This window comes from Coregonus lavaretus (assembly GCF_964263955.1).
Source record: "Coregonus lavaretus genome assembly, contig: HAP1_SCAFFOLD_7527, whole genome shotgun sequence".
In the NCBI taxonomy this organism is placed as follows: Eukaryota; Metazoa; Chordata; class Actinopteri; order Salmoniformes; family Salmonidae; genus Coregonus; species Coregonus lavaretus.
In genome coordinates, this window is record NW_028164659.1 from 2501 (window position 1) to 26186 (window position 23686).

Sequence of the window (23686 nt, forward strand, 5' to 3'; positions counted from 1 at the left end):
TGTGTGTGTGTGTGTGTGTGTGTGTGTGTGTCTGTAAGTGCAAATGTGTTACTACTACATGATTTTAGGCCCAGCACCCCATGAGAAGTGATGTGTGTGTGTTTCACTTCTTGTCCCATCTGTCCCCTGTGTAGCCAGAGAACCTCCTGCTGGCCAGTAAGTGTAAGAATGCTGCAGTGAAGCTGGCTGACTTTGGATTGGCCATCGAGGTGCAGGGAGACCAACAGGCGTGGTTCGGTACGTCACACACACACACACACACACACACACACACACACACACACACACACACACACACACACACACACACACACACACACATTCACATACACACCCACACACATACACACACTTGTTGTCTTATTGGACAAAGGCATAGCCTTTAGATTGGCCATTCTCATTACAAACCAGCTTGCTGGAGACAATGTCTCCGAAGGCAGAGAAGGTGTCATACAGACCTTTGTTGCAGATGGTCTCATCCAGGTTCTTGACAAATGTGTTTCCTACCCCGCTCTTCCTCAGAGATGAGGTCACGCTGAGACCACAGGATCCACGTTGGTCTTCCATGGATGGTTTCAAAGTTCATCGTGTCCAGCTGGGTTAACATCAGCTAGGTTAACGTAGTTTACCTGAGAGGACCGGAGGTGATTTTGTCCCTAACAACCTGAATGGACTGTATATCCCTGAAGTTGTAAAACAAAACGCATCAGTCACCTCAGGGGAAAGATCACCAAGGGAGGCCCTGGGGTTTCTGGGAGCCATGAATGGCGGAGCATACATTCTTATGCTGTCCACGTTGGTTTGCTGGCAAATCCTGCTGCTGATTATGTAAATTCTGCTGCTGATGATGTTGGGGGAAAAAATATCTTGAAAAGCTGACGTTTTAGCTGTTGATCGATGGTTGCTCAAAATGTCAGGTGTTGGAACCCCCGGAACCCCCTCATTTGTTATGTCATAAGTCATATTAGATCAAATAGAATCTATCCATTTTGAATATTTTATTAGTCATAGTCACTTAGATTACACGATTTACATTGCAAATGTAAATAAATAAACAAAACAGAAATAATGTACATATATTTTTTTTATAAAACACAATAGGCCTAAGCTTACACATAAACAGCCAATAACCTGTTAAAAACAACCATTTGTAGAGCAGGACTCCCCAGTTCAGATTTCCATTTCAATTTCATATATTTAATTTAGTTAAAAATTACGTTGTTGATTATATTTAGTTACAGTTTTCAACAAAATAGTAGACCTACAGTGGAATCAGTTTCTAGACATTGTTTTGTCTGCTGTGTTGGACTACATCCATCATTATGTTTTACATCATCCTCGGCATAAGACTAAAGTCATACAGCTTAATGTGTGTGTGTGTGTGTGTGTGTGTGTGTGTGTGTGTGTGTATATATAGGTTTTGCAGGTACCCCAGGCTACCTATCTCCAGAGGTACTGAGGAAGGAGGCGTATGGTAAACCTGTAGACATCTGGGCCTGTGGTGAGTATAGATCATTACAGTAACACTATTATATATATATATATCTGTCTCATCCCTTTCTCCATCTCTCTCTCTCATCAGTATCTCCTCCCCTTCTCTCACCACTCAACATGTGTGTGTGTTTGTGTGTGTGTGTGTGTGTGTGTGTGTATGTATGTATGTGTTTATTTGTAGGTGTGATCTTGTACATCCTGCTAGTGGGGTATCCTCCATTTTGGGATGAGGACCAACACAAACTCTATCAGCAAATTAAAGCAGGAGCTTATGACGTGAGTAACACACACACACACACACACACACACACACACACACACACACACACACACACACACACACACACACACACACACACACACACACACACACACACATTTGTTTGACACAAGGGAGTGTGTGTGTGTGCATTTTTGCATATGTGTGTGTGTGTGTGTGTGTGTGTGTGTGTGTGTGTGTGTGTGTGTGTGTGTGTATGTAGTTTCCATCTCCAGAGTGGGACTCGGTGACTCCAGAAGCCAAGAACCTGATTAACCAGATGTTGACCATTAACCCTGCCAAGAGGATCACTGCCCAGGAGGCCCTCAAACACCCATGGGTCTCCGTAAGTACACACACACACACACACACACACACAAACTTTTCCTCTCGGTTTCCCTGTTGGACATTGTCTCTCTCTTTCCCTCTATCCAGCAACGCTCCACCGTGGCGTCAATGATGCACAGACAGGAGACAGTGGAGTGCCTGAAGAAGTTCAACGCCAGGAGGAAACTCAAGGTCTGCTCTGCTCTCTCTTAATAATCTCATAATCACTAGGAAAACCTTCACTGGAGTAATCTCTGAGCCTTCTCACGTCTACACAACACACTAGTAACCTACCACTCACCCCTCCCTCCCTCTCTCTCTCTTTCTCTCTCTCTCTCTCTCTCTCTCTCTCTCTCTCTCTCTCTCTGTCTCTGTCTCTGTCTCTGTCTCTGTCTCTGTCTCTGTCTCTGTCTCTCTCTCTCTCTCTCTCTCTCTCTCTCTCTCTCTCTCTCTCTCGCGCTCTCTCTCTCTCTCGCTCTCTCTCTGTCCATAGGGAGCAGTCCTGACAGCTATGCTGGTGACAAGGAATTTCTCCGGTAAATGTGTGTGTCATACATAAACACTTACACGCATGCACACACGCACGCACGCATGCATGCACGCCACAGACAAACACGTGTGCGCACAAACACACACGCACAGACACACACACACACTTGCTCTCTCTTTCTCTCTCTCTCCACATGCACCAAAAATAATATGAAATGTCATGAAAATGTTGTCATTATCACAAAGAGTTTAGTCTCCCATTATGAAGGACTTTACTAAGTTTGATTACAATGGTAAGCTGCATGGATCATGACATGTTCCTCTTCCTCTGCACTGACACTGTGTCTGCCGACCAAGGTGAGAGGGGAGAGAGACTTCCCACTGGGCACAGACGTCAGTCAAAGTCTAGTTTTTATTTATATTTGGTTGAGTTGTCAACTAACGTGAATTCAACTTGAAATCAACCAAAAATGTCACCATGTCATTGGATTTAGGTTAAAAGTTTGGTGAGAAAAATATGAAATTCCCTTACATTGATGACATTTTTCCATGTTGATTCAACGTCATCACATAGATGTTTTTGTTGTTGAAATGACGTGGAAACGACGCTGATTCAACCAGTTTTTGCCCAGTGGGTTGGGACTCAACTCTGGGGGAGGAGGTGGGGGGGGCGACCTGAGACACTTGACTCACTTTGATGAGACTTAACTGGGACTTGGATAATATCACTTCAATCTGGCCACCTCTACACACTCTGGCCTCCGCTTCACACTGACACACTGACACACTCCTCTCTTCTCTTCCCTCACTCCTTTCCCCTTTCTCTGTCCTTCGCTTTCACTTTCTCTGTCTCTTTTTCTCCCTCGTTCTGTGTCTTTCTCTGTCTCTTTTTCTCCCTCGTTCTGTGTCTTTCTCTGTCTCTTTTTCTCCCTCGCTCTGTGTCTTTCTCTGTCTCTTTTTCTCCCTCGCTCTGTGTCTTTCTCTGTCTCTTTTTCTCCCTCGCTCTGTGTCTTTCTCTGTCTCTTTTTCTCCCTCGCTCTGTGTCTTTCTCTGTCTCTTTTTCTCCCTCGCTCTGTGTCTTTCTCTGTCTCTTTTTCTCCCTCGCTCTGTGTCTTTCTCTGTCTCTTTTTCTCCCTCGCTCTGTGTCTTTCTCTGTCTCTTTTTCTCCCTCGCTCTGTGTCTTTCTCTGTCTCTTTTTCTCCCTCGCTCTGTGTCTTTCTCTGTCTCTTTTTCTCCCTCGCTCTGTGTCTTTCTCTGTCTCTTTTTCTCCCTCGCTCTGTGTCTTTCTCTGTCTCTTTTTCTCCCTCGCTCTGTGTCTTTCTCTGTCTCTTTTTCTCCCTCGCTCTGTGTCTTTCTCTGTCTCTTTTTCTCCCTCGCTCTGTGTCTTTCTCTGTCTCTTTTTCTCCCTCGTTCTGTGTCAGTTGGTAGACAGTCTACATCTCCTGCGTCAATCACTACTGTTCCTGCAACTGCCGCTGGGATAGTGGAGCAAGGTATCCTCTTCCTCCCTTCTCCTCCCTCCATCCCTCGCTTCTATACCTCCGCCTCTTCCACAATTATACCTTCTCTCCTCTCTTCTTCTTCTTCTCTCCTCTCCCTCGGACTCCCTTCCTCATCCTTCCCTTTGCACTCCTTTTGTTCTTCCTCTCCTCCACCACCTCCCTCCCTCATCCCTTTCTCCATCTTTCTCTCTCTCTCATCAGTATCCCCTTCTCTCACCACTCAACACGTGTGTGTGTGTGTGTGTGTGTGTGTGTGTGTATGTATGTATGTGTTTATGTGTAGGTGTGATCTTGTACATCCTGCTAGTGGGTTATCTCTCTCTCTCTCTCTCTCTCTCTCTCTCTCTCTCTCCCTCCAACATGTTTTAGTCTTTTGTATCTTTGGGTTGAAGTCCTTTTTTGTTGAACTTTTTCAGCCTTTGTTCTCTCCCTTATGAGCAGTGTGTGAGGTGTGTTTGATGTGTGTGAGATACAAGCTGTGGATAGATAGAGATGGATAGTTGGATAGATAGAGAGATAGATAAAGAGCTGGATAGAGAGATAGATAGAGAGAGAGAAAGCGATCGAAAGAGAGATAGATAAAGAGCTAGATAGAGAGATAGATAGAGAGAGAGAAAGCGATCGATAGAGAGATAGATAAAGCGATAGATAGAAAGATAAAGAGATACATAGAGTTCTTTCTGTGTTCAAACTCTTCTTCCAGGCCAAAGCTGAGGATTCTCCTCCCACTCAAAAGTTCTGCGTTGCTATGGTGATTAATCAGTGTTAGCACCAGAGCTTCCTGTGTTCTCACCTCTCTATCTCTCTTTCTCTCTCTCTCTCTCTCTCTCTCTTACTCTCTCTCTCTCTTTCTCGCTCTCTTTCGCTCTCTCTCTCACTCTTTCCTCTCTTCATAAACCTTCCTTAGAAAATGCAAGCACTTATGAGTGTGTGATTGTGCGTGTGCATATGAATAATAAAGTGAGTGTATGATCAGTTTCTATTGTAATGTAAAGTGTTTGTGTATCATTATTTGCATGGCTCTCCAAACTGTATTATTTTCCTGGTGAGGAATCCCCTAATCTTAATCTGAATGAATCCCACCTGCCTGGGAGATGAACAAAGCCATTATTGTACACCTGCTTCTCCATTTCACATTCCTCTACACTTTCACCTCTAATCTCCTGTGTGTGTGTTTGTGTGTGTTTGTGTGTGTGTGTGTGTTTGTGTGTGTGCGTGTGTGTATGTGTGTGCTATCCCTGATGGACTGTGCTGATCCCTTTGCTTTGGGCAGTGGTTAATGTTCAGGGTTAGTGAGTGGCAGTTGGATAGAGGTTTTTGTGCATGTGTGTTTATGTATGTGTGTGTGCTTGTGTGTGTGTGTTTGTGTGTGTGTGTGTGTGTGGGGGGGGGGGGGGGGGGTATAAGAGATAGTTACAGAACACAGTGGATCACTGTTGTCACAGTGACAATGTGTGTGTGTGCGATTATGAATGTTTTAGTGTGTGTTAGTTTGTAAGGGTTTACAGTAGTTTTTGTGTGTATGAGCTTGAGAGGGTTTAGTGGGTGTGTTGGCACTATTTAGAGTTTGGCGTTTCAGTGTGTTCGCTTTCGCGAGTTCTGTGTGTGTGAGAGATGGTTTAGTGTGTGTGTTAGCTAGCTTGGGGTTAGCTAGGTGTCGACGCTTGTGCGTGTGTTTGTGTGAGGTGTGTTTTAGCAATAGTGTGTATGATGACTACTCTACCCTCTGAGAGTGTCTTCTCAATCTCCTTGGCAGCCAAGAGTCTCCTCAACAAGAAGGCTGACGTCAAGGTAAGACACAGAAACACGTGTATCCTCTCCTCTCTCTTCTCCTCTCCCCCCTCCTACAATTGGCATTGTTGTGTAGTGTTGTGTCGTGTTGTGTCGTGTCGTGTTGTGTTGTGTCGTGTTGTGTAGTGTTTTGTGGGCATGCTCTTTGGGTGTGAGTGTGTGTTTATTCTTGCTCTTTGTGTAAACTGTGTGCTGTCTGTGTCAGCTGTGTGTGTGTGTGTGTGTAGCCTATTAGTCGGACTGTCCAACGTAGTCTGACGCACTCTAGCTTCAGTTACTCTAGCTATGTAGTTAAAATGTTCCATTCATGTTGAGTGACCTGATCATACAGAGGTCAAACCAACCATAGATATAACATACGCTTTTCTCTAGACCTCTATGGGTCAAACCCTCAGGACAACAATGGATGTGTACAGTAGACCAGAGTCATGTTTATAGTAAGGTTTGGTTGTTTATAGTAAGGTTTGGTTGTTTATGGTAAGGTTTGGTTGTTTATAGTAAGGTTTGGTTGTTTATAGTAAGGTTTGGTTGTTTATAGTAAGGTTTGGTTGTTTATGGTAAGGTTTGGTTGTTTATTGTAAGGTTTGGTTGTTCATTGTAAGGTTTGGTTGTTTATGGTAAGGTTTGGTTGTTTATAGTAATGTTTGGTTGTTTATAGTAAGGTTTGGTTGTGTAAAGTAAAGTTTGGTTGTTTATAGTAGGGTTTGGTTGTGTAAAGTAAAGTTTGGTTGTTTATAGTAAAGTTTGGCTGTTTATGGTAAGGTTTGGTTGTTTATAGTAAGGCTTGGTTGTTATAGTAAGGTTAGGTTGTGTAAAGTAAAGTTTGGTTGTATCTAGTAAGGTTTGGTTGTTTATAGTAAAGTTTGGTTGTTTATAGTAAGGTTTGGTTGTGTAAAGTAAAGTTTGGTTGTTTTTAGTAAGGTTTGGTTGTGTAAAGTAAAGTTTGGTTTTTATAGTAAGGTTTGGTTGTTTATGGTAAGTTTTGGTTGTTTATGGTAAGGTTTGGTTGTTTATGGTAAGGTTTGGTTGTTTATAGTAAGGTTTGGTTGTTTATGGTAAGGTTTGCTTGTTTATGGTAAGGTTTGGTTGTTCATGGTAAGGTTTGGTTGTTTATGGTAAGGTTTGGTTGTTTATGGTAAGGTTTGGTTGTTTATAGTAAGGTTTGGTTGTTCATAGTAAGGTTTGGTTGTTTATGGTAAGGTTTGGTTGTTTATGGTAAGGTTTGGTTGTTTATAGTAAGGTTTGGTTGTTTATGGTAAGGTTTTTTTCTTGTTTATAGTAAGGTTTGGTTGTTTATAGTTAGGTTTGGTTGTTTATGGTAAGGTTTGGTTGTTTATGGTAAGGTTTGGTTGTTTATTGTAAGGTTTGCTTGTTTATGGTAAGGTTTGCTTGTTTATGGTAAGGTTTGCTTGTTTATGGTAAGGTTTGGTTGTTTATAGTAAGGTTTGGTTGTTTATGGTAAGGTTTGGTTGTTTATGGTAAGGTTTGCTTGTTTATGGTAAGGTTTGGTTGTTTATGGTAAGGTTTGGTTGTTTATAGTAAGGTTTGGTTGTTTATGGTAAGGTTTGGTTGTTTATAGTAAGGTTTGGTTGTTTATGGTAAGGTTTGGTTGTTTATAGTAAGGTTTGGTTGTTTATGGTAAGGTTTGGTTGTTTATGGTAAGGTTTGGTTGTTTATGGTAAGGTTTGGTTGTTTATGGTAAGGTTTGGTTTATAGTAAGGTTTGGTTGTTTATGGTAAGGATTGGTTGTTTATAGTAAGGTTTGGTTGTTTATGGTAAGGTTTGGTTGTTTATGGTAAGGATTGGTTGTTTATAGTAAGGTTTGGTTGTTTATGGTAAGGTTTGGTTGTTTATAGTAAGGTTTGGTTGTTTATGGTAAGGTTTGGTTGTTTATGGTAAGGTTTGGTTGTTTATGGTAAGGTTTGGTTGTACACATTTGCACCTAAAAGATGAATTGCAACATACAGACAAAACATAAAAAAATAGATTTAGATGGAGGGAAAATGAAGAGCGATGGAGTCTCTTGTCAGCCTCAAGGACTGATTCTGCTGACATAGGTACACACACACACACACACACACACACACACACACACACATACATGGATAGGATGTACACACAGATTACACACTATGACCTTTGAATTGAGGGCAGCGTTGTCAGGTGGGTAACCTTCACCTAACAGAAGCTTTCATCTCTCCATCTTCCTCCCTCTATTTCTCCTCCCTTCGTCTTTCCCTCTTTCTGTACCCTCCTCCCATGGTCCCTCCCTCTCTCTCTCTGGCTGACACGGTGCTAATCTCAGATTATTTCTCTCCACATGATTAATCTGTCGTTACGTAATCTCACTCTGCACAACCCTCTCTCTCTCTGTTCCTCTCCCCTCTGCACTCTGCAAACAACACTGGAGCTATTTTGGTTCAAAACACAAGCACGCATACGCACAAGCACACGTGTTGAGTGGTGAGAGAAGGGGAGGAGATACTGATGAGAGAGAGAGATGGAGAAAGGGATGAGACAGAGATATATATATATATATATATATATACAGTGGGGAGAACAAGTATTTGATACACTGCCGATTTTGCAGGTTTTCCTACTTACAAAGCATGTAGAGGTATGTAATTTTTATCATAGGTACACTTCAACTGTGAGAGACGGAATCTAAAACAAAAATCCAGAAAATCACATTGTATGATTTTTAAGTAATTAATTTGCATTTTATTGCATGACATAAGTATTTGATACATCAGAAAAGCAGAACTTAATATTTGGTACAGAAACCTTTGTTTGCAATTACAGAGATCATACGTTTCCTGTAGGTCTTGACCAGGTTTGCACACACTGCAGCAGGGATTTTGGCCCACTCCTCCATACAGACCTTCTCCAGCTGTCGCTGGGCAATACGGACTTTCAGCTCCCTCCAAAGATTTTCTATTGGGTTCAGGTCTGGAGACTGGCACTCCAGGACCTTGAGATGCTTCTTACGGAGCCACTCCTTAGTTGCCCTGGCTGAGTGTTTCGGGTCGTTGTCATGCTGGAAGACCCAGCCACGACCCATCTTTAATGCTCTTACTGAGGGAAGGAGGTTGTTGGCCAAGATCTTGCGATACATGGCCCCATCCATCCTCCCCTCAATACGGTGCAGTCGTCCTGTCCCCTTTGCAGAAAAGCATCCCCAAAGAATGATGTTCCCACCTCCATGCTTCACGGTTGGGATGGTGTTCTTGGGGTTGTACTCATCCTTCATCTTCCTCCAAACACGGCGAGTGGAGTTTAGACCAAAAAGCTCTATTTTTGTCTCATCAGACCACATGACCTTCTCCCATTCCTCCTCTGGATCATCCAGATGGTCATTGGCAAACTTCAGACGGGCATGGACATGCGCTGGCTTGAGCAGGGGGACCTTGCGTGCGCTGCAGGATTTTAATCCATGACGGCGTAGTGTGTTACTAATGGTTTTCTTTGAGACTGTGGTCCCAGCTCTCTTCAGGTCATTGACCAGGTCCTGCCGTGTAGTTCTGGGCTGATCCCTCACCTTCCTCATGATCATTGATGTCCCACGAGGTGAGATCTTGCATGGAGCCCCAGACCGAGGGTGATTGACCGTCATCTTGAACTTCTTCCATTTTCTAATAATTGCGCCAACAGTTGTTGCCTTCTCACCAAGCTGCTTGCCTATTGTCCTGTAGCCCATCCCAGCCTTGTGCAGTCTACAATTTTATCCCTGATGTCCTTACACAGCTCTCTTTTATACAGGTAACGAGTTCAAACAGGTGCAGTTAATACAGGTAATGAGTGGAGAACAGGAGGGCTTCTTAAAGAAAAACTAACAGGTCTGTGAGAGCCGGAATTCTTACTGGTTGGTAGGTGATCAAATACTTATGTCATGCAATAAAATGCAAATTAATTACTTAAAAATCATACAATGTGATTTTCTGGATTTTTGTTTTAGATTCCGTCTCTCACAGTTGAAGTGTACCTATGATAAAAATTACAGACCTCTACATGCTTTGTAAGTAGGAAAACCTGCAAAATCGGCAGTGTATCAAATACTTGTTCTCCCCACTGTATATATATCTATATAATAGTGTTACTGTAATGATCTATACTCACCACAGGCCCAGATGTCTACAGGTTTACCATACGCCTCCTTCCTCAGTACCTCTGGAGATAGGTAGCCTGGGGTACCTGCAAAACCTATATATACACACACACACACACACACACACACACACACACACACACACACACACATTAAGCTGTATGACTTTAGTCTTATGCCGAGGATGATGTAAAACATAATGATGGATGTAGTCCAACACAGCAGACAATAATAATATGCCATTTAGCAGACGCTTTTATCCAAAGCGACTTACAGTCGTGCGTGCATACATTTTTGTGTATGGGTGGTCCCGGGGATCGAACCCACTACCTTGGCGTTACAAGCGCCGTGCTCTACCAGCTGAGCTACAGAGGATCAAAACAATGTCTAGAAACTGATTCCACTGTAGGTCTACTATTTTGTTGAAAACTGTAACTAAATATAAGCAACAATGTAATTTTTAATTAATTAAATATATGAAATTGAAATGGAAATCTGAACTGGGGAGTCCTGCTCTACAAATGGTTGTTTTTAACAGGTTATTGGCTGTTTATGTGTAAGCTATTGTGTTTTATAAAATGTATTTTTGTACATTATTTCTGTTTTGTTTATTTATTTACATTTGCAATGTAAATCATGTAATATATCTGACTATGATGCAATAAATAAAATATTCAAATTGGATAGATTCTATTTGATCTAATATGACTTATGACATAACAAATGAGGGGGTTCCGGGGGTTCCAACACCTGACATTTTGTTATCTTGAGCAACCATCGATCAACAGCCCCGTATTCCCAGAGAGAGACATCCCCTAGCGCACCTGGCCGACTATGCAGTCTCTCACCAAGAACAACGCCTGTCCACAACGCAGCCACTCCTCTCACCAGGACGATGGAGTAATCGAGCAGACATCCTATCAGAGAGGAGTGTATCCTCTTCCAGATATAGCGTCCTCTCGTTGGTGAGCCGCTTCCCAGCCCTTTCTCACCTCCAAGCAGCTATGTTGGAGGAGAGAATGAAGCTCATGGTGATTGCTGAGCTACAACGTCAAATGCAGGAAGTTCACAACATTTATGTAGAGTGTCAACGCCTAGCAGCCAAAAACCTGAGAGGCTCAGTGACAACAGGAAGAAGCTCAGCGTCAACAGGAGGAAGCTCACCGGGCCCGTGAAGCAAAATCAAACAACTGGGCAGGCGGCGGCCTTTAAAGAAAACAGAGAATGAGCTAGAGCTAGCCAAACTCGTCACATCCTTCCTTAAAGAGAAGAGGAAGATATTGTTATCCCCAGAGCCCCGACGAGTCATGAGCCAGACAACGACCAGAGGAGCCCCTCTCCAGCACTATCTTATGAGTTGTTCAACTCATCACAGGACAGCTTTGCATCTTTACCACAGGCACAACAACAAAACACCAACCCAAAGAGAATAAGCTCCTCCCCTTCGTCTCCCTCAATGGTACCCTGGACCAGCGCCCAAGCTTCCACAGGCTGATCCAGCATGGCTGTTTTAGCACCCAGCCTCAGCACCCGCAGTTCTGCACCCCGCTCCAGCTCCCGTGGTTACACACCCTGCTCCAGCTCCCATGGCTACACACCCCGCTCCAGCTCCCGTGGTTCCGCACCCTGCTTCAGCTCCCGTGGTTCTGCACCCTGCTTCAGCTCCCATGGTTCAACAACCTGCTCCAGCTCCTATGGTTCCGCACACTGCTCCAGCTCCTGTGGTTCTGCACCCAGCTCAACCATCAGAAGCACCACATCCTTTTCCAGGATCGCCACCATACCCGGTTCCAGTAGCACCCTACTTCCCTCCGGGTTACCCCGTTCCAGGAGAACACTACTTCCCTCCGGGTTTAGGCGTGCCCTATCCCAATCCAGCAGCACCATACCCTGCTCCTGACCAGATTGCACCATGTCCTGCACCTGCTCTGCCACCTGGCAAGGAACAGCTGATTGCCTCATCATCTCAAAGCCGTCGTTGCCCCATTTCGAAAGCGACAAAGAGAGTCACTTCGCCCTCCTCAAAATTGCCCTGGACGACATGATGAACAATCACAGACACCTGAATGAGCGGTACAAGTATCAAGTGCTTCTTGGACACCTGAAACTTCCAAGTGCACTCCAGCTCGTCAAGGTCTACATGCATGACCCAAGACCTTATACTGCTGCCTTACATGCCCTGCAGGATAAGTACGGTCAGCCCCGCCAACTCGTCCAGTGTGAGCTAGCCACCTTCCTAAACTCACCCGCCGTGAGCTTGATGACACAGAAACTGATGACTCAGAGCGGAGCATCGTCTTGCCACAGGCTGTGGAGCACCTCAACCTCACTACTGAGTCTGAGACTCTCACCCTCAGAACTGTTCACCAAGATGCCTCAGTTACCTTTCATGTTTCCCCTCTGCTCAAACTCTCCAAGAAGTACCAGATACATTAGACATTCACCGCTGATACCTTAGGACTTTCCGAACACTCCTTTCCAGTCGCAGCTCTCCAAAGGCAACATGAGCACCTCCGCAACCTGCCATTGCCAACGGTGGACCACGCTGCTGATCGGTTCGGACATGCCTCACCTCCTGATACCCCTAAAACCAGTATATACAGTCCCGTCAGGTGGACCCATCGCAGTCCTTACAAGACTTGGCTGTTCCCTTCAAAGCCCAACTATTGTCCCACCTGCTCCCGATCTCTTCAGAAATGTAGAGTTCCGACAACAATCAGAATATCAGTGGCCAACAATGCTCTCTGCTGAGCCTAATCATGTCAACAGCAAACTGAAGAAAATAACCTTCTGTGGACCTGTGTCCATTTGTTCCAGTCCTCAGCTCCCAGACACCAGCAGGCTTGCCACATGGAAAGTCCTTGTGCAGGCAACAACATGGTCCCTACACGTGGCGTCCGATTCATTCTCCAGTTCACCCAGTGAAGCGTTCCTCATCGTGGACCCTGGTGGGAAGGTGACACATACCTACCTACCCTGGAGCTGATGGATGCATCATGACTGCTGCCATCTAGGTCAAAGGTTGGACTTACCTTCAGCCAGTAGCCCGCCAGGCTGGCACACCTCCCAAGTCCTTGCAACGAAGACACAGGTGATCCTGCTTCGCAGAACAGACTTTCCCTTTATTTAGAATGTCTTTACATACATTTGGGGCGGCTGTGTAAGAAAGCCTGTCCCTTTAAGAGTGACTGATGACGTCACAGCTAGTACGACCTTTCAGTGTTCATTCTTCCCAAGTTCAGCTTGCCACCTGCGGCTGTTGAGAGGAATCTCCAGTTTCTAACATTATTATTTCTGTTAATCTTGTATTATTAAACTGTAAATCCTTCACTGTGCGTGAATGCAATAACTAACAAAGTTTATGGACACACAACATTGGATAATTACAGCTTAATGATGGCACAGAAGCCTGAAGTTTATGAAACCTACCATCAAGTTTAAAGACTAGTAAACTGAGGAACAGTCTCTCTCCCGTCTCTCTCTAACCAGAGCACAATCTCCATATCTTTGCCTACTCACACCAGTAATAAATATCTGAGGTTTCACCCTCTTCAGCACTAACAGTACCACTTACTCTCCCTCTCTCTGTCTGAATCACCCCTTCATCTCTCCTCCTCTCCATCACTCCATCCAAATCCTCCCACACCTACAGACCTCCCTCCCTCCCCTCCCCGTCCCCACCACCTCAAGGATGAGATGAGTTCACCTACGCCGGTTTGTGTGTTTGTGTGTGTGTGCACCTCTGGCGTCGCTTAGCAACTATCTCAATACACACACACACACACACACACATCTTAAGGTATTTAGGCAGTAGTCTACATCCACTATATATCTATTCCATCTACACTACTGGTCAAACGTTTTAGAACACTTACTCATTCAAGGGTTTTTCTTTATTTGTACTATTTTCTACATTGCAGAATAATAGTGAAGACATCAAAACTATGAAATAACACATATGGAATCATATAGTAACAAAAAAGTGTTAAACAAATCAAAATATATTTAATTGACTGACCTTCATGTCTTAAAGTAATGATGGACTGTCATTTCTCTTTGCTTATTTGAGCTGTTCTTGCCATAATATGGACTTGGTCTTTTACCAAATATGTCTATCTTCTGTATACCCCCCTACCTTGTCACAACGCAACTGATTGGCTCAAACGCATTAAGAAGGAAAGAAATTCCACAAATTAACTTTTAAGAAGGCACACCTGTTAATTGAAATGCATTCCAGGTGACTATCTCATGAAGCTGGTTGAGAGAATGCCAAGAGTGTGCAAAGCTGTCATCAATTCAAAGGGTGGCTACTTTGAAGAATGTCACGCCCTGACCTAGAGAACTCTTGTTGGTTGGGTCAGGGTGTGAGTTCAGTTTGAGATCTATGTTATTGTATTTCTATGTTGGGTTCTAGTATTTGTATTTCTATGTTTGGCCGGGTGTGATTCCCAATCAGAGGCAGCTGTCGCTCGTTGTGGGATCTTGTTTATGTTCCTGTTAGGCTTGTTGTGTGTGTATAGCCCAGAGGACTTCACGTTTTCGTTGTTTTGTTATTTTGTCAAGTGTTTATTCGGCTTAATAAACATGTACGCATACCACGCTGCACCTTGGTCTGACCCGTCTCTCAACGATCGTGACAAAGAATCTCAAATATAAAATATATTTTGATTTGTTCAACACTTTTTGGGTTACTACATTTACATTTACATTTGAGTCATTTAGCAGACGCTCTTATCCAGAGCGATGATTCCATATGTGTTATTTCATAGTTTTGATGTCTTCACTATTATTCTACAATGTAGATAATAGTAAAAATAAAGAAAAACCCTTGAATGAGTAGGTGTTCTAAAACCTTTGACCGGTAGTGTATATCCATATAGGAGCAGAATCAAAGTGTATTGCACATGCCATATTTTAATGATTATTTGTTGGATTAATTTATTGTTTCCTTTTTGTGATAGGATAATTTGTGTAAACCATTTTGTTTTTTTTACGTACAATCCACACTCATCCTCAGGAATCTTCATACCCTTCATGGTGTTCATCTCACTCTCACTCTCTCCATCTCATCACATCCATTCCATCACTCCAACCAGAGATGGAAATCCAGTCCCAAAGTTCAGATCCTGGTGAGGATATCATTGTATCATTGTATCCCTCTCTCCCCTTTCTCCTCTCTCTCCACCTCTTCTCTTCTCCTCTCATCCTCTCCTCTTTCTCTCTTCTCCTCTCTCCACCTCTTCTCTTCTCCTCTCATCCTCTCCTCTTTCTCTCTTCTCCTCTCTCCACCTCTTCTCTTCTCCTCTCATCCTCTCCTTTTTCTCTCCTCTTCTCTCCTCTTTCTCTCTTCTCCTCTCTCCACCTCTTCTCTTCTCCTCTCATCCTCTCCTTTTTCTCTCCTCTTCTCTCCTCTTTCTCTCTTCTCCTCTCTCCACCTCTTCTCTTCTCCTCTCATCCTCTCCTAAACTATTATCAGACCTTGAATGAAGGGCTGGCCATTTTCCCAAACACATAATCAGTTATTGTTTGTGTGTGTGTGTGTGTGTGTGTTTGTACTGTTTTTTTCTGATATTGTATGTAATTTATATGTTGTTCAGTAGCTGGTGGGCTGGTAACGTGTTGTGTGTTGTTGGCATGTTATTCTGGGGTTGTGTGTTGTTGGCATGTTATTCTGGGGTTGTGTGTTGTGGGCATGTTATTCTGGGGTTGTGTGTTGTGGGCATGTTATTCTGGGGTTGTTTGTTGTTGGCATGTTATTCTGGGGTTGTGTGTTGTGGGCATGTTATTCTGGGGTTGTGTGTTGTTGGCATGTTATTCTGGGGTTGTGTGTTGTGGGCATGTTATTCTGGGGTTGTGTGTTGTGGGCATGTTATTCTGGGGTTGTGTGTTGTGGGCATGTTATTCTGGGGTTGTGTGTTGTGGGCATGTTATTCTGGGGTTGTGTGTAACTGCCATATTTTTCAGTCTGTCTGCCTGCCTTCATCTCACTCTCTCTCTCTCGCGCTCTCTCTCTCTCGCGCGCTCTCTCTCTCTCTCTCGCTCTCTCTCTAAAATGTCTGTGTTCTGGTTTCTGTTGTTGGTGTTGGTCAAATACACTGAGTATACTAACCATTAGGAACACCTTCCTAATAAAAAAGTTGCACGGCACCTCCCCTCCCCCTCAGAACAGCCTCAATTCGTTGGGGCATGGACTCTACAAGGTGTCGAAAGCGTTCGACAGGGATGCTGGTCCATGCTGACTCCAATGCTTGCCACAGTTGTGTCATGTTGGCTGGATGTCTTTTGGGTGCTGGACCATTCTTGATACACACAGGAAACTGTTGAGTGTGAAAAACCCAGCAGCGTTGCAGTTCTTGACACAAACTGGTGCGCCTGGCACCTACTACCATACCACGTTCAAAGGCACTTACATTTTATGTCTTGCCCATTCACCCTCTGAATGGCACACATACACAATCCATGTCTCAATTGTCTCAAGGCTTAAAAATCCTTCTTTAACCTGTCTCCTCCCCTTCATCTACACTGATTGAGGTGGATTTAAGTGACATCAATAAGGGATCATAGCTTTCACCTGGATTCACCTGGTCAGTCTATGTCATGAAAAGAGCAGATGTTCTTAATGTTTTGTACAGTCAGTGTAAATACCACATTCTACCAAAAGACCTGATATGCTTTAATGTTTTTGATGGAATCGGAGTGTCTCTCACTACGTGGCTGGGGATGGAGAGGAGGACTCAACCCAATTCTCCTCTAAATCATTTGATTTATTTGATGTGCTTAGTTCTGTTCTGTTCGGTTGATCAGCCTTGTGGGTAAATGAGCTATAGGATGTCTATCTATCTTGGCTCAATAACTTCTAATCCTGCCCACACACTAACCACACACTCTGATAGGCTCAATAACTTCTAATCCCGCACACATACACTAATCACACCCTCTGATAGGCTTAATAATGTCTAACCCCACACACACACACACTAACCACACCCTCTGATAGGCTCAATAACGTCTACTCCTGCCCGCATACACTAATCACACCCTCTGATAGGCTTAATAATGTCTAACCCCACACACACACACTAACCACACCCTCTGATAGGCTCAATAACGTCTACTCCCGCCCGCATACACTAATCACACCCTCTGATAGGCTTAATAATGTCTAACCCCACACACACACACTAACCACAGCCTCTGATAGGCTCCATCACTTATTTTTTTGTAATTTTTTTTATTTATATTTGATAAAACAATACAAAACATACACATACATACGACAACATCATACAAACATCAACTATATCCCACCTGCCCAGACCCACTAGCACACACCCCCATCTCCATCAACTATATCCCACCTGCCCAGACCCACTAGCACACACCCCCATCTCCATCAACTATATCCCACCTGCCCAGACCCACTAGCACACACCCCATCTCCAGCACCCGCATCACTTTCCACCACATGGCCTGAAACTGCATCATTTTGTTTCTCTCAGTAGCCCACGCACATTCAATGTTTAAATAATAAATCATTAGATTTTTCCATTGTGTTAATGATGGCAGATTCATTGATTTCCACATTTTTAGTGTACGTTTTCTCAAGATGAGTAGAGAATCATCCAACCCATCAAGTATCTCACTACACCCCTATATGCCCTGTCTTGAAATATGCTCAATCACTTCTAATCCACCCGCTCACACACTCCTCTTATAGGCTGGCTGCATACTAACCACACGCTCTGAGATTTACATTTACGTAATTTAGCAGACACTCTTATATAGAGCAACTTACAGTAACAATTAAAGTTAAGTGCCTTGCTCAAGGGCACATCGACACCTAGTCGGCTCGGGGATTTGAACCAGCAACCTTTCTGTTACTAGCCCAATGCTCTTAATCGCTAGGCTACCTGCCTTATTGTCCTCAGTCCAGTCTTCTGTACATGCACTATAGACTTTAAAAGCTATAACAAATGTTTAAAGAATATAACAAATGGATACTTACTGGAACCTGACATTGAATCACCTCAGAAAGAAACACAAACTTACTTAAAACTTTCAGTAATCAACAATGACAAATTGAAAGGGGCAAAGGGCATCAAATTAACAATTTAAAAGACAAAATAAAATCGATTTCCAAAGATAAATTAAAACCTAGTTTTCTCCCCATTGAGGGTATTTATGTCAAATCATATTTTTCGAAATAGGTCGTCTACTACCCAAGTTATCAAAAAACATGTAACATTCCCTTTAAAACAAACAATCATGAACAACACATGTAATAGTTATAGGTAATGTATTTGAATGATTTAAAAATACAAGATTCCTTCCATTAGATACTTAAATGTTGCAATCTAATTACTGTCAAACTAAACTACCAGGTCCAGTAGTCATCATAATTAAGCTGACTTCACCCTACATGATGTCAACTCAGAATTAGATCTCAATCAAACTATCATTAGAATGAAAATTGGAGAGTAACGAAACACATCAGGAAGTACTATTATGTAGAAAACAATGCATCCCCCCCCCCAAAAAAAGAGGCTTGTACAAAAAATAATATGGAAAACGCCATCAAAAAGTGGTTTGGGGTGATTAGTGGTGGTGAAAATCAAAATGAGGATTCTATCCTATTACTTACAGTGAGGGAAAAAAGTATTTGATCCCCTGCTGACTTTGTACGTTTGCCCACTGAAAAAGAAATGATCAGTCTATAATTTTAATGGTAGGTTTATTTGAACAGTGAGGGACAGAATAACAACAAAAAAATCCAGAAAAATGCATGTCAAAAATATTATAAATTGATTTGCATTTTAATGAGGGAAATAAGTATTTGACCCCCTCTCAATCAGAAAGATTTCTGGCTCCCAGGTGTCTTTTATACAGGTAACGAGCTGAGAATAGGAACACACTCTTAAAGGGAGTGCTCCTAATCTCAGCTTGTTACCTGTATAAAAGACACCTGTCCACAGAAGCAATCAATCAATCAGATTCCAAACTCTCCACCATGGCCAAGACCAAAGGATGTCAGGGACAAGATTGTAGACCTACACAAGGCTGGAATGGGCTACAAAACCATCGCCAAGCAGCTTGATGAGAAGGTGACAACAGTTGGTGCGATTATTCGCAAAAGGAACTAACACAAAATAACTGTCAATCTCCCTCGGCCTGGGGCTCCATGCAAGATCTCACCTCGTGGAGTTGCAATGATCATGAGAACGGTGAGGAATCAGCCCGGAACTACACGGGAGGATCTTGTCAATGATCTCAAGGCAGCTGGGACCATAGTCACCAAGAAAACAATTGGTACACACTATGCCGTGAAGGACTGAAATCCTGCAGCGCCCGCAAGGTCCCCCTGCTCAGGAAAGCACATATACAGGCCCGTCTGAAGTTTGCCAATGAACATCTGAATGATTCAGAGGAGAACTGGGTGAAAGTGTTGTGGTCAGATGAGACCAAAATCGAGCTCTTTGACATCAACTCAACTCGCCGTGTTTGGAGGAGGAGGAATGCTGCCTATGACCCCAAGAACACCATCCCCACTGTCAAACATGGAGGTGGAAACATTATGCTTTGGGGGTGTTTTTCTGCTAAGGGGACAGGACAACTTCACCGCATCAAAGGGACAATGGACGGGCCATATGCCATCAAATCTTGGGTGAGAACCTCCTTCCCTCAGCCAGGGCATTGAAAATGGGTCTTGGATGGGTATTCCAGCATGACAATGACCCAAAACACACGGCCAAGGCAACAAAGGAGTGGCTCAAGAAGAAGCACATTAAGGTCCTGGAGTGGCCTAGCCAGTCTCCAGACCTTAATCCCATAGAAAATCAGTGGAGGGAGCTGAAGGTTCGAGTTGCCAAACGTCAGCCTCGAAACCTTAATGACTTGGAGAAGATCTGCAAAGAGGAGTGGAACAAAATCCCTCCTGAGACGTGTGCAAACCTGGTGGCCAACTACAAGAAACGTCTGACCTCTGATTGTCACAAGGGTTTTGCCACCAAGTACTAAGTCATGTTTTGCAGAGGGGTCAAATACTTATTTCCCTCATTAAAATGCAAATCAATTTATAACAGTTTTGACATGCGTTTTTCTGGATTTTTTTGTTGTTATTCTGTCTCTCACTGTTCAAATAAACCTACCATTAAAATTATAGACTGATCATGTCTTTGTCAGTGGGCAAACGTACAAAATCAGCAGGGGATCAAATACTTTTTTCCCTCACTGTAATTTGTATTGCATGTCCCATACCTAGTGGTCTGGGAAGGTTAGTGGTACAGGTTACATTACATCAACAACTCTGCCGTATAATACTTTCTGATGATTGTGTTTCCCATTCCAAGCTAAAGTGCATCTATACTGAACAAAAATATAAACTCAACATGGAACAATTTCAATGAGTTTACTGAGTTACAGTTCATATAAGGAAATCAGTCAACTGAAATAAATTCATTAGGGCCTAATCTATGGATTTCACATGGGCAGGGGTGCAGCCATGGGTGGGCCTGGCCCAGCTAATCAGAATGAGTTTTTCCCCACAAAAGGGCTTTATTACAGACAGAAATACTCCTTAGTTTCATCAGCTGTCCAGGTTGCTGGTCTCAGACGATCCCGCAGGTGAAGAAGCCGGATGTGGAGGTCCTGGGCTGGCGTGGTTACACGTGGTCTGCGGTTGTGAGGCGGGTTGGACATACTGCCAAATTCTCTAAAACAACGTTGGAGGCGGCTTATGGTAGAGAAATGAACATTAAATTCTCTGCCAACAGCTCTGGTGGACATTCCTGCAGTCAGCATGCCAATTGCACGCTACCTCAAAACTTGAGACATCTGTGGCATTGTGTTGTGTGATAAAACTGCACATTTTAAAGTTGCCTTTTATTGTCCCCAGCACAAGGTCACCTGTGTAATGATCATGCTGTTTAATCAGCTTCTTGATATACCACACCTGTCAGATGGATAGACTATCTTGGTAAAGGAGAAATGCTCACTAACAGGGATGTAAACAAATGTGTGAACAAAAAAAGAAGCTTTTTGTGCGTATGGAAAATGTCTAGGATCTTTTATTCCACCTCATGAAACATGGGACATATTGCGTTTATATTTTTATTCAGTATATATCTCAAATGACTGTACACATTGAATCGGATCATTGGATTAGGAAGAATTTGCACAAAATAATTTCTACCTGCAACATCATCAAACCCTCAGGAAACTGTACATTGGCACCTTGTTAATTTCACCTATTCTCTAGTAGAAGTGTGCCAAAAGGAACTCTGTAAAACCCTTTAGTCTACCTTTAGATAGATGGGCTTCCATTATGGCTGTGTTTTTACTGTCTTACTGTGCAGTGAGGTGGTGTTGCCCCCACAGTCCACATACTGGTACATCTCCTGGGAGACCTGCTCTGCCTGATAGGCTCAATCACTTCTAATCCGCTCACTCACACTAACCAGGTCCTCTGATAGGCTGGCTGCACACTGACTGACTCACAATATTGATCCTGCCCTGTATATCAGTCATTTGGGGTTGAATGAGTCCGTCTCATGATAGATATAGACAAGAACCTTACATAGACTTGGATCTGATATAGACCGTACAGTATATTCACTGCAGAGATGGGAAAGAGAGTGGCTTATTTATTATTTAGAGGTAGATGTTGGCACAGATCACAGATCTAGGATCAGCTTTCCTAAGTCTAGCTAAATCCTAACCTTGAACATTTTTAGTGGGGAAACTGCAAAACGGACCTTAGATCACTGTATAGGGGCAACTCCTGATTGTTTTAAATTCTTTAAAAAAGTGGAATTCCACTCTCCTTATGTGTTCTTTGAAGTTATATTGAAAGATATATTGATAGAAGTGTAGCGCATAATCAGGATTTGAACCGCTGCCTTCAGGGGAATAATGTGATCAAGCGGTGGCAGCACAACCACTAGACCAGCCTCCTTTCTAACCTCACCCACATCCATACACCCACATCCATACCCATACAACCACCTCCATACACCCACATCCACACCTCCTCTCACTTCTCTGTTGTGTCGTGTTTTAACCCCTTGTTTTCTGTGCACTGCTGCAGCCTAACAGCACGAGAAACAGCACAGTCATCAGCCCCAAAGGAGCCCCCTCTGCTGCACTGGTACACTCCTCCTTTCTACATCACTCCATCTCCCTCTGTCTCTATTCAACTTTATTCTCTCCCTTTCTCTGTCCATCTTTATGTCCTTAGTCTGTCTGTTCTTCTGTATCTCTGTCCATCTTTATGTCCTTAGTCTGTCTGTTCTTCTTTCTTTCTGTCTGTCTGTCTGTCTGTCTGTCTGTCTGTCTGTCTGTCTGTCTGTCTGTCTGTCTGTCTGTCTGTCTGTCTGTCTGTGTGTCTGCTCTCTCTCTCTCTCTCTCTCTCTCTCTCTCTCTCTCTCTCTCTCTCTCTCTCTCTCTCTCTCTCTCTCTCTCTCTCTCTCTCTCTCTCTCTCTCTCTCTCTCTCTCTCTCTCTCTCTCTCTCTCTCTCTCTCCTCTCTCTCTCTCTCTCTCTCTCTCTCTCTCTCTCTCTCTCTCTCTCTCTCTCTCTCTCTCTCTCTCTGTCTTAGTCTGTCTGCACTCTGCACCCATCACCAGCCACCTATTAGAAGCCGTTCTGTGTGTGTGATTGTGTGCGACTGTTTGTGTGTGTGCGACTGTGAGTATGATGAAGCTGCATGACTTGTCAGTCATGGTCCGTCAGGTTGTAGTATCTGTAAGGTGCCGTAATAGAGTAGCGACAACGGCTTACTGGTGGAAGCGCAGTCACAAGCCATCTTTGACATTGGGTCTATTTGTGGGTGACAGTGTTGGGTGTGTGTCACTCAGGTGTATGTAAATCTGTGTTCGGTTTGGCCTGGTGTAAACTGTGAATCCTTAGGAAGAGATCCACAACTTATGAGCTCCTGGAAGATATGGGTGCTGGGTGGCTTTGGGTTTGATGTGTGTTCGTTTTAGGTTCTTGCCAGTGTGAAAATAAGTGGCTGAGTGAGACTAGTATTTTTTTGTTGCTGATATCATTTTCTTAGAGGAATTCTTTGAATAACCATTTATTTCCTTCCATTAACCCTTTGATAACCCTTTCTCAGGGGGAAATCTCTCTCTCTCTCTCTTCCTTCAATTTAACTAGTGTTTTCTTCTCTCACTCTTTCCCTCTGTATCTCTTTCTCTGTCTTTTCTTCTAACACATACAACTCTGCTGTCTATATCCCTCTTCATCTCTTACCTGTCACCTACAACTCTGCTGTCTATCATCTCTCTTCATCTCTTACCTGTCATACCTCTCTCTCTCTCTCTCTCTCTCTCTGTTGTTTTCTATCTCTCTCTCTCTGTTGTTTCTATCTCTCTCTCTGTTGATTTATTTATCTCTCTCTGTTGTTTTCTATCTCTCTCTCTCTGTTGTTTTCTATCTCTTTCTCTCTCTGTTGTTTTCTATCTTTCTTTCTCTCTGTTATTTTCTATCTCTCTCTCTTTCTGTTGATTTCTTATCTCTCTCTCTCTGTTGATTTCTATCTCTCTCTCTCTGTTGTTTTCTCTCTCTCTCTCTCTGTTGTTTTCTATCTCTCTCTTTCTGTTGATTTCTATCTCTCTTTCTCTCTGTTGTTTTCTATCTCTCTCTGTTGTTTTCTATCTCTCTCTTTCTGTTGATTTCTATCTCTCTCTCTCTCTGTTGTTTTCTATCTCTCTCTGTTGTTTTC

General features: G+C 43.3%; 1 protein-coding gene across 1 annotated transcript in view; it reads left to right on the forward strand.

The window, feature by feature from the left end:
* LOC311116804 (calcium/calmodulin-dependent protein kinase type II subunit beta-like) overlaps positions 1 to 22109 on the forward strand; it is a gene marked incomplete at both ends in the record, with an annotated part of 23572 nt that extends 1463 nt beyond the window's left edge. Inside the window, 9 exons of the mRNA XM_084191841.1 lie at positions 135 to 237; positions 1418 to 1501; positions 1676 to 1770; positions 1977 to 2099; positions 2189 to 2272; positions 2574 to 2616; positions 3991 to 4062; positions 5828 to 5862; positions 22050 to 22109. Of these exons, the coding sequence (XP_084047967.1) occupies positions 135 to 237; positions 1418 to 1501; positions 1676 to 1770; positions 1977 to 2099; positions 2189 to 2272; positions 2574 to 2616; positions 3991 to 4062; positions 5828 to 5862; positions 22050 to 22109 (699 nt within the window). The remainder of the gene's footprint in view (positions 1 to 134; positions 238 to 1417; positions 1502 to 1675; positions 1771 to 1976; positions 2100 to 2188; positions 2273 to 2573; positions 2617 to 3990; positions 4063 to 5827; positions 5863 to 22049) is intronic.
* Positions 22110 to 23686: the final 1577 nt, after the last annotated feature.